The sequence below is a fragment of the Gymnodraco acuticeps genome, unplaced genomic scaffold (assembly GCF_902827175.1).
Source record: "Gymnodraco acuticeps unplaced genomic scaffold, fGymAcu1.1, whole genome shotgun sequence".
Lineage (NCBI taxonomy): Eukaryota > Metazoa > Chordata > Actinopteri > Perciformes > Bathydraconidae > Gymnodraco > Gymnodraco acuticeps.
This window is the reverse complement of record NW_022992347.1, coordinates 57,501-69,326: the sequence shown is the minus strand read 5'-3', so window position 1 is coordinate 69,326 and position 11,826 is coordinate 57,501. Positions and strand designations below refer to the sequence as shown.

Here is an 11,826-nt window from a genome sequence, read left to right as displayed (position 1 = left end):
GATGTCCCGCCCCTTATCCTATCACGTACAATGTGTTGGAGCACAAGCCAATAGAAGTGCCAGTGTTACATAGTGATGTCAGTAGAAAAGCACAATAGTCCATCCATCTTCTCCCGCTTATCCGTGGTCGGGTCTCGGGGGTATCAGTTCCAGCAGAGAGCCCCAAACGTTCCTTTCCCCTCATCAACCAGCTCTGACTGGGGGATCCCAAGGCGCTCCCAGGCCAGCGAAGAGATATAATCCCTCCACCTGGTCCTAGGTCTACCCCTTGGTCTCCTCCCAGCTGGACGTGCCTGGAACACCTCCCTAGGGAGGCGCCCAGGTGGCATCCTTACTAGGTGCCCGAACCACCTCAACTGGCTCCTTTCGACGCGAAGGAGGCTCAACTCCGAGTCCCTCCCTGATGACCGAACTTCTCACCTTATCCCTAAGGGAGACACCAGCCACCCTGCGGAGAAAACCCATCTCGGCCGCTTGTATCCGCGATCTCGTTCTTTGGGTCATGACCCATCCTTCATGACCATAGGTGAGGGTAGGAACGGAAATGGCCCGGTAGACAGAGAGCTTTGCCTTCTGGCTCAGCTCCCTTTTCGTCACAACGGTGCGGTAAAGCGACTGCAGTACCGCTCCCGCTGCTCCGATTCTCCGGCCCATCTCACGCTCCATTGTTCCCTCACTCGAGAACAAGACAAGCATAATAGTAAGTAAGAAAATAAAAATAATACTTAATATTCTGCATTAAAAACTACATGTTGGTAATGCTATGTATTATCAGTAATTTATACATCAGAGTTTCCGTTAGCCGGTAATTACCGGACTTTGACCGGTAAAATATGCTGAAGACCGGCAAATCTAAATCTCTCCGGTCAAAATAATATCCCCTTAGCGCAATACCGCATCAGTTGCACCACTTATGTGACAGACAAGAAGAGTATGAGACAGACAAGAAGAGTATGAGACAGACAAGGAGAGTATGAGACAGACAAGAAGAGTATGTGACAGACAAGAAGAGTATGAGACAGACAAGAAGAGTATGAGACAGACAAGAAGAGTGTGAGACAGACAAGAAGAGTATGAGACAGACAAGAAGAGTGTGAGACAGACAAGAAGAGTATGAGACAGACAAGAAGAGTATGAGACAGACAAGAAGAGTATGAGACAGACAAGAAGAGTGTGAGACAGACAAGAAGAGTATGAGACAGACAAGAAGAGTATGAGACAGACAAGAAGAGTATGAGACAGACAAGAAGAGTGTGAGACAGACAAGGAGAGGAGGAGACAGACAAGAGAGTATGAGGAGACAGACAAGAAGAGTATGAGACAGACAAGAAGAGTATGAGACAGACAAGAAGAGTATGAGACAGACAAGAAGAGTATGAGACAGACAAGAAGAGTATGAGACAGACAAGGAGAGTATGAGACAGACAAGAAGAGTATGAGACAGACAAGGAGAGTATGAGACAGACAAGAAGAGTAGTATGAGACCAGACAAGGAGAGTATGAGACAGACAAGGAGAGTATGAGACAGACAAGAAGAGTATGAGACAGACAGAGGAAGTATGAGACAGACAAGAGAGTATGAGACAGACAAGGAAGAGTATGAGACAGACAGGAAGAGTATGTGACAGACAAGGAGAGTATGAGACAGACAAGGAGAGTATGAGACAGACAAGAGAGTATGAGACAGACAAGAAGAGTATGAGACAGAGTATGAGACAGACAAGGAAGAGTATGAGACAGACAAGGAGAGTATGAGACAGACAAGAAGAGTATGAGACAGACAAGGAGAGTATGAGACAGACAAGAAGAGTATGAGACAGACAAGGAGAGTATGAGACAGACAAGGAGAGTATGAGACAGACAAGAAGAGTATGAGACAGACAAGAAGAGTATGAGACAGACAAGGAGAGTATGAGACAGACAAGAAGAGTATGAGACAGACAAGAAGAGTATGAGACAGACAAGAAGAGTATGAGACAGACAAGGAGAGTATGAGACAGACAAGGAGAGTATGAGACAGACAAGAGATATGAGACAGACAAGGAGAGTATGTGACAGACAAGAAGAGTATGAGACAGACAAGAAGAGTATGAGACAGACAAGGAGAGTATGAGACAGACAAGTAGAGTATGTGACAGACAAGAAGAGTATGAGACAGACAAGAAGAGTATGAGACAGACAAGAAGAGTATGAGACAGACAAGAAGAGTATGTGACAGACAAGTAGAGTATGTGACAGACAAGAAGAGTATGAGACAGACAAGAAGAGTATGAGACAGACAAGAAGAGTATGAGACAGACAAGTAGAGTATGTGACAGACAAGAAGAGTATGAGACAGACAAGAAGAGTATGAGACAGACAAGAAGAGTATGTGACAGACAAGAAGAGTATGAGACAGACAAGAAGAGTATGAGACAGACAAGAAGAGTATGTGACAGACAAGGAGAGTATGAGACAGACAAGAAGAGTAAGTTACAACAGGTCCAAAACGCTGCAGCCAGATTACTCACTCGGTCCATAAAAACATGCCACATCACTCCGATCCTTTCTGCCCTGCACTGGCTCCCTGTCCATCTCAGAACCCAATTCAAAGTATTGGTCTTCACATAGAGCTGTCCATGGCCAAGCCCCAGCCTACATCAATGACCTGATCCACCCTCACATCAGAACCCGGGCCCTGAGGTCCTCTGAGCAAGACCTCCTAAGGGTGCCCCGAACCAGGCTAAAGAAGACTAAGGGTGCCCGTGCCTTTGAGGCGGTGGCCCCGAGGCTTTGGAACAAACTCCCCCAGATAATAAAAACCTCGGCCTCAATAGAGATTTTTAAGGGGCAGTTAAAGACCCACCTTTTCCGACAGGACATTGAGTCGCCGGGGGAGGTGAGGTAGTAGTTTCATTGGTGTTTTATCCTATGTGTTACCTGCTGCTGTTTTATGTCTTTTATTCTACATTTTATAGTTACTGTGAATTGTGTCCTGTGTACTGTACTGTAAAGCACTTTGTACATTTGTGTTGAGAAGGGTGCTATATAAATAAAGTTTTACTTACTTACTTACAAGAAGAGTATGTGACAGACAAGAATAGTCAATTATAATGTCTAACACTTAATGTGGAGAAAGAGATGTCCTGGATGGGTTGATTGTGCGTTGATCTGTTGGTAATGCCTCGGGGTTCCGGTGGGCATGTAAACAAATGCATAATGCTGCGCTATACTTTGCGGCCTCACCCGGTTGCATAGCGACGCTTATTGTTTAGGTGTCTTTTAATAAGCAGGTAGTCCTATCATTAGCTAGAACTAGCTGGATCTGATCGATATGGACATAAACGCGAGTGAAGTCTAATCTGACGGGAGAGAGAGATCAGCTGCTGCTGACCAGTCGACACGCAGCTCTGCATGATCACATGCAGCGGTGAGCGGACACAACACACACCAGGTTAGAATATCACACGTAGCTATTTTAATGACCTCTCAAACTACCGTAACTAGTTATAGATATGTTTAGTTTTACAGTCGGGTCACTCATTACTGATCCTGATACTGACGGGCTGTCAGGAGGGAGAGAACGCTCCGTTTATTATTCCTGTGTTATTATAAATTACTGTACACTTTGGAATAATGTAGTTAATCTAGTATAATTAGTTGATATCTCAATAGCTTAATAAATAACAAAGAAGACCTTTGACCGGCACTGTTCTCATTTTGTCCGGAAGATTTCAACTTTAACGGAGATGTTGACCGGCAAAAAAAGATTCTAACGGAAACTCTGATATACATATTATATTAAATTATATATAGTTTATTGATCCCAATTTAGGAATTCCTTTGGTCCACGCAGCATGTAGTCAAGGCATTGTACATATTAAATACAAATGCAATACAATTGAAAATAAACAAACGTCTGTTCTCCTTAGCAACAGTCTGTTATTCTTGGCAACGTTCTTCTATTTTAAAATAACAGACCTCTGGAATGTCCAAATGGGCCAATCAGAATCGAGTATACAACTAATCCGTGTCATAAGTAACGCTAGATACGCAGCTCTTGCAAACTGACAAAAATATTCACAATTTCAAGGTGTTCGACTCTACTTAATGACGACAGAAAAGTGCCTTTTAGCACGAGAAGGAACCGTCACTAGGGATAGAAATAGTGCAGCTTTTATGAGTTTATCTTTCTGCCGCATTGATGTCTTTGCACATGAAAGAAAGAGCAGTTTAATACAATCTAAAGTAAACAAAATGACGCGGTACAGACTCCGCTGCAGAGGTGGGAAAGCCCCTCAGAATCAGGGAGTTTGTTGTCTTTCACACCTGCTGATCTGTCAGATACAGTTGTAGTTGTTCACTCCTTTTCCTCATCATCCTCCAGCAGCTGATTCACGATCGTTGACACTTTCTGACCGAAGGAGAACCACAGCGTTACAACCACAGCGTTACAACCACAGTGTTACAACCACAGCGTTACAACCACAGCGTTAAAACCACAGCTGGGAACCAAACCATCGAAACAAAAAGAAAGTTGGCAAAGAAGAGAAGAGTGATGCTCTAGACTGGAGATTACATATATTCAGCTGCTTGTTCGGTATCCTTTTATTCTAAAAAGTGCAGACTTTGGAACATTTTGTAGTGGAAAAGTACTATTTTATGCAAATAAAGAAGGGTAGGTAAGCAATTGATGTTAGCGGATATTCATTACAAGTAAATAAAGACTTCCAAACATCGCCATAGATTCCCAAATATGGATTAATTGGGTAAACTAATTACGTAGTGGTTGGGATATTGGTAGGGTCTCTAGACTGGAGCAGTATAGGCAGAAATGTACTTTAGAGTGGGCCTGTAAAAAATAGGGTGGGCCAGATTTTTCTTCTGCGCATCAGAAGCTAACAACAATCCCCCGTACCGGTGGCTTGTGTTCATATGTTATGAATTGTAAGGTGTCCTTGGGTGCTTTGAAAGGCACCCCTAAATAGAATGAATTATCATTATTAGGGCCCGAGCACGGAGCGCTAGGACCCTGACGTCCTAGCACGAAGTGCGAGGAACCTATTGTTATTATTATTATCTGAAACGATGTAATAACTTTTACAACTGTTTCCAGTCACTTGCCCCAGGCATTCAGCAGCAGCAGGCCATTCACTTTGATTTGATCCCGTTATGAAATGTCATCATTTCGACAATAAAGAAATGCTACATAAACGTTATCTTGCACATTTTATCGAACCATCTCCGTTTCTAACTTTCAATATATTTTAAAAGAGATCTCTCTCTCATCTGCGTGCGGGGGCGGGGCCTCACAGACACGTTGCATCTCTCTCTCGCTCACAGACATGCTGCAGCGCCGTGCAGTGTGCACACAGTTCTGCCGGTAATGAATATTACATTTTGTGAGGAAACTTTTCCACCAATAATTCCAATAAGTATTCCAAAATGTATTCACTTCAGTTGAAAGTAACTGTAATCAGATTACTTGTTTTTCAAATGTAACGCCAGCTGAATACACTTGCTTTTTGTATTCTGTTTACGTAACGCCGTTACATGTATTCCGTTACAACCCAACCCTGTGTATATCTCTCCGGACTGTCCACCAGCAGATGAGAAACACCCACCTCTCCCCCTCTTCCAAGGGACGAGGGAACCGTGCGGCAGAGTTTCCGTTAACATTTTTTTTCTTCTGACAGCCCAGCAGCAGGAGAGGTGGGGAGAGGGAGGCGTGGGGAGAGGGAGAGGTGGGGAGAGGGAGGCGTGGGGAGAGGGAGAGGTGGGGAGAGGGAGAGGTGGGGAGAGGGAGAGGTGGGGAGAGGGAGAGGTGGGGAGAGGGAGAGGTGGGGAGAGGGAGGCGTGGGGAGAGGGAGGCGTGGGGAGAGGGAGACGGGGCTATTTCATCGTTATCAGAAAATGATCGTATAGATCGCTGCTAGATGAGGGCAGTGGGGGCTCTTTTTGGAGTCTGTCTTTTAAAAAAAAAAACAAAGTTCATTAGTGAACTTTGAGCCATCATTTATTTTGCAGGCAGCTCTCTGCCTCTCTCACGTTATAATGGCGCGCGCCGGAACCAACAATCAGTTTTTACCGTAAATGAGTTCGGTTCAGAGGACAAAGCACATACAACATTAATTAAACTCGATATGTGTTCACTTGAATTTCACTTTGAATTCTTGGATATTCTCAATGGGTGAATATTTTTTTTAATTATTAATAATAATAATAATAATAAAAAAAATAAAAATAATAATAATTATAATATAATTATGGTTTTTTAAATAACACCGAAGCTTTCTCAGGGTGGGCCAATGAGTAAACTGGCCTGGGCCCACCCTGGCCCTATGGTGGCTACGCCACTGGACTGGAGATGAAATCAATTCAGCTGCTTTGTTTGGTTTCCTTCTATTTTAAAAAGTGTGTTTACTGCAGACTTTGCAACATTTTGTGGTGCAAAAAAACCGTTTTATACAAATATGGAAAGATTGATCATCCATCGATGTTAGCGGATATTCATTTAAAGTAAATAAATACTTCCAAAAATCGCCATAAATTCCCAAATCTGCATTATTTGGATAAACTAATCAAATAGTGGTTTGGATTGATATTTTTTGCACCATAATTCTCATTATAAATGTGTAAATACAGTATATTAAATGATCATTTTCTGTTTGTTTTTTCAGAGAATCTGTACCAAACAAATTAGTTTTGTAACGATTCGAAGGCCAGAATATCTCTGGAGCTCCAAAATGTACTTTAACATATATTTAGCCTCAAATATTGTGCTTTCTGCGAGTTGAATATTGCATTTCATATCACCAGGTTGTGATTCTGATTGTGCAGAATTACCGTCAAGATGGTACAACTTCTAGAAACTCTGCTCAGGTCACAATCACACACGCCTGAGGGATAGAAAGGGAGAAAGGGAGTGCAGATACAGAGATGTACAGTGTTGGAAAGGCAGGAAACGGCAGTCAGACAGGATTTAGGTCCCTGTATAGTTTGCCTCTCTAATAACAACACTTGTGTGAAGCATCTCTTCTCACCTGAATGAATCAGTGCAGAGTGTGTGTTTTTAGGGAAGCACTTTGTGAGCAGACCACTTAGCCTGACGAACTCTAACTGAAATTAGCTATGAGAAGAGCTGCCACTGAAATATCAGCTGACAGAACAAATGGTTATTTAGTTTGGTCTGTATTTGGTGCAAATGGAGGGAGCCGATGGAAGTCCAGATGCTGTCAATGCTTTGGAGAATTCACACGATCCGTCATTTTTCACATCGTAGCATATTGTTCTTTACGCATGCCTGAGTAATGAGCTCAAATATCTGGGAAGTGGATTGAAAATGTGTGTGTGTGTGTGTGTGTGTGTGTGTGTGTGTGTGTGTGTGTGTGTGTGTGTTTTGGTTCACTGCCAATGCGATTTTCTGTTTGTCGACAGGTTGTGTTTCGGATTGCAAGAAGTGACATTTAGATTTCTACTGTTTCTTTTTGTACTTTGTATTTTTCCCACAACATGGGTTAGAGGTTCCTGTTCACACACTCTTGTTAAAAAGGACATATTCTGCTGATGTTCAGGTTCATTCTAGTATGTAGTGTCTCTACTTTAAAGAGTCCTCTCCTGCTGATGTTCAGGTGTATATCAGTATGTAGTGTCTCTACTTTAAAGAGTCCTCTCCTGCTGATGTTCAGGTGTATATCAGTATGTAGTGTCTCTACTTTAAAGAGTCCTCTCCTGCTGATGTTCAGGTGTATATCAGTATGTAGTGTCTCTACTTTAAAGAGTCCTCTCCTGCTGATGTTCAGGTGTATATCAGTATGTAGTGTCTCTACTTTAAAGAGTCCTCTCCTGCTGATGTTCAGGTGTATATCAGTATGTAGTGTCTCTACATTAAAGAGTCCTCTCCTGCTGATGTGCAGGTGTATATCAGTATGTAGTGTCTCTACTTTAAAGAGTCCTCTCCTGCTGATGTTCAGGTGTATATCAGTGTGTAGTGTCTCTACTTTAAAGAGTCCTCTCCTGCTGATGTTCAGGTGTATATCAGTATGTAGTGTCTCTACTTTAAAGAGTCCTCTCCTGCTGATGTTCAGGTGTATATCAGTATGTAGTGTCTCTACTTTAAAGAGTCCTCTCCTGCTGATGTTCAGGTGTATATCAGTATGTAGTGTCTCTACTTTAAAGAGTCCTCTCCTGCTGATGTTCAGGTGTATATCAGTATGTAGTGTCTCTACTTTAAAGAGTCCTCTCCTGCTGATGTTCAGGTGTATATCAGTATTTATGACATGGCTTAGTTGAATACTCGATTCTGATTGGTCAATTCAGAACACGTGACACGTTGTTAATACCGAACAGACAGACCGCTGTCAAGGACTTATTGACCGTTGTTAAGGACGCTCACATCTTCAGAAAGAAGTCCGGTCGATTTAACTGTATACCGTTGGGCCGAAAAGCAAACTGCATGCAGTTTGCTTTTCGAACTGGGACATGAAAAACAGCGCAGAAGTAACGGGGCAGAAACCCTCCTTTTTACGCAGCGGTCCAGACATAGACATCAAACGGCGACACATATTCAGTTGTCAGTTACTTTGGCATTAGGGCAGGGATATCTAGATACTTCCCAAGGTTTGACATCATGAATTGTGCTACTTTTAAAGCAAGGAGCGATGTTTTCAAATCTGTAATCAAAAAGCTCCTCAAAAACGCAAGCAGTTCCTGCCGTTGGCTTTTCAAACTGACAAGAGACGCTCTAACTGTTTTTCAAATGTAACAGTTTGAAAAGCAAACTGATTGTCTTTAGTTTTCCGCTGTCGTGTGATAATGTAGTGGAAATGTCCACTCTATCCTGATATGTTTAAACTAAATGCTTCTCATTTCACTCTGACTTGTACTCTACAGTATTGGGGTTTTTAGATTTCCATAACAATTACAACATGGAGGATTTTAACATTAATTTTAATATATTTGTAGAGCACAGTAATTTGGAGGAATGGTTAGTGGCTGATGAGTCCCCAGTGAAGAAAAGAAAAAGACAAGAGGGACAAGAAAACAGTGGAGAAGTAACGAGGCAGAAACCCTCCTTTTTACGCAGCGGTCCAGACATAGACATCAAACGGCGACACATATTCAGTGTGCAGTTCCTTTGGCATTAGGGCAGGGATATCTAGATACCTTCCAAGGTTTGACTTAATGAAGTGTGCTACTTTTAAAGCAAGCAGCGATGTTTTCAAATCTGTAATCAAAAAGCTCCTCAAAAACGCTATCGAAGCAGTTCCTGCCGTTGCTACGTTAGTTCAAACGGTAACAACGGACTATTTTTCTTAGCGGATGCATGTCAATTTAAATCAATACAACTATTTTTTAAATCAATAAAATAATTTTCTAAATCCATAAAAGCATTTAAATTAATATTGGGATTCATAACGTTACTTTGTTGAGAATGTGGCCATGCGGGATAATGTGCAGCAACTTGGTCATTATGGGGAAAAGAACACCGACAGGCTGATCAGGAGCCCGACGTGAAGCGGAGGGATCTAGATCGGCATGAAGGTGTTCTTTTCCCCATAATGACCAAGTCGCTGCACATTATCCCTTACGTAGTGTCTCTACTTTAAAGAGTCCTCTCCTGCTGATGTTCAGGTGTATATCAGTATGCAGGGTTGGGTTGTAACGGAATACATGTAACGGCGTTACGTAATCAGAATACAAAAATCAAGTAACTGTATTCAGCTCGCGTTACATTTGAAAAACGAGTAATCTGATTACAGTTACTTTCGTAAACCTGAAGAGAATACATTTTGGATTACTTATTGGAATTATTGGTGGAAAGATTTCCTCACAACATTTAATATTCATTACTAAAGGTACAGCCGAATCATCACAGCCCACAAAACCTTTTACCGCCGCAGATGGAGCAAAAAAGCGTTTGAAAAAAAATCGCGGGTCCGCTCAGTGAAACAATAACAGCGAAACATGGAGGAACACAAGTCTGCGTTTAAATCGGGTGTGTGTGCTTAAAACACATCAGCCTGCAGTCGCTCTTTCTTTAGCCTTACTAATGATTATTTCTGAAGGTAAACACAGTGAAGGCGGTGCGTGAAAGGCACTGCGTGCTCGTCTTCTCAGAGGCTGAGTTAACCCTCTCGCTGCCTCCTGACGCTGCAGAGATTTCATGAAGTGAAGGAGGTGTTCCTTCTATAAAACAGCTGCGGGCAGCAGATACTGTGAGAGTCACGGACATGAATTCATAGATCAAGGCAGACTGGTGCACACACTCTCCTGTTTTGCCAATCCGGTGCTTAAACAAATATAGCTCCACACCCCAGGCCGTAATGTCCTTAAAATGAAGTCCGAGTTTGACATTTTAATTCATGTCCTGCCAACACTGGCAGGACAGAAGGCGACACGCTCGTTCTAAGCTGTGTCCCTCACTCCTCACATCCCAAACTGCATCCCCAAAAAGTTAATTATGTTGTTACATCGTTTCAGATGTTGTGTTTCAGTTCACTCTTGATAAGCCATTAAAACAGTAAAAACACATTCCTTTTGCTTTTTGTGTCTCCTGTTCACCAAAACATACCCATCTGTGATGGAAAAAGAAAGTAATCCAAAAGTAATCTAAAAGTAATCTGATTACGTTACTTTTTTAAGACACGTAACTGTAACTGTATTCGGATTACTTTCAGAGCCATGTAATCAGTAATCAGTAACTGATTACATTTACAAAGTAACCCTCCCAACCCTGTCAGTATGTAGTGTCTCTACTTTAAAGAGTCCTCTCCTGCCGATGCTCAGGTGTAGATCAGTATGTAGTGTCTCTACTTTAAAGAGTCCTCTCCTGCTGATGTTCAGGTGTATATCAGTATGTAGTGTCTCTACTTTAAAGAGTCCTCTCCTGCTGATGTTCAGGTGTATATCAGTATGTAGTGTCTCTACTTTAAAGAGTCCTCTGCTGCTGATGTTCAGGTGTATATCAGTATGTAGTGTCTCTACTTTAAAGAGTCCTCTGCTGCTGATGTTCAGGTGTATATCAGTATGTAGTGTCTCTACTTTAAAGAGTCCTCTCCTGCTGATGTTCAGGTGTATATCAGTATGTAGTGCCTCTACTTTAAAGAGTCCTCTCCTGCTGATGTTCAGGTGTATATCAGTATGTAGTGCCTCTACTTTAAAGAGTCCTCTCCTGCTGATGTTCAGGTGTATATCAGTATGTAGTGCCTCTACTTTAAAGAGTCCTCTCCTGCCGATGTTCAGGTGTATATCAGTATGTAGTGTCTCTACTTTAAAGAGTCCTCTCCTGCTGATGTTCAGGTGTATATCAGTATGTAGTGCCTCTACTTTAAAGAGTCCTCTCCTGCTGATGTTCAGGTGTATATCAGTATGTAGTGTCTCTACTTTAAAGAGTCCTCTCCTGCCGATGTTCAGGTGTATATCAGTATGTAGTGTCTCTACTTTAAAGAGTCCTCTCCTGCTGATGTTCAGGTGTATATCAGTATGTAGTGTCTCTACTTTAAAGAGTCCTCTCCTGCTGATGTTCAGGTGTATATCGGTATGTAGTGTCTCTACTTTAAAGAGTCCTCTCCTGCTGATGTTCAGGTGTATATCAGTATGTAATGTCTCTACTTTAAAGAGTCCTCTCCTGCTGATGTTCAGGTGTATATCAGTATGTAGTGTCTCTACTTTAAAGAGTCCTCTCCTGCTGATGTTCAGGTGTATATCAGTATGTAGTGTCTCTACTTTAAAGAGTCCTCTCCTGCTGATGTTCAGGTGTATATCAGTATTTAGGGTCTCTACATTAAAGAGTCCTCTTCAAAAAGCACTTTATTTTTCTCATACTGCCTCTTTTCACCCTCTGTC

At 42.1% G+C, this 11,826-nt stretch overlaps 1 protein-coding gene across 1 annotated transcript in view; it reads right to left on the bottom strand.

Annotated features, from left to right (window-relative positions):
- Window positions 1-4,339: 4,339 nt before the first annotated feature.
- Window positions 4,340-11,826, bottom strand: part of LOC117541593 (protein kinase C epsilon type-like) — a 16,331-nt gene continuing 8,844 nt past the window's right edge. The window contains exon 2 of the mRNA XM_034208804.1: window positions 4,340-4,393. Within this exon, the coding sequence (XP_034064695.1) occupies window positions 4,340-4,393 (54 nt within the window). The remainder of the gene's footprint in view (window positions 4,394-11,826) is intronic.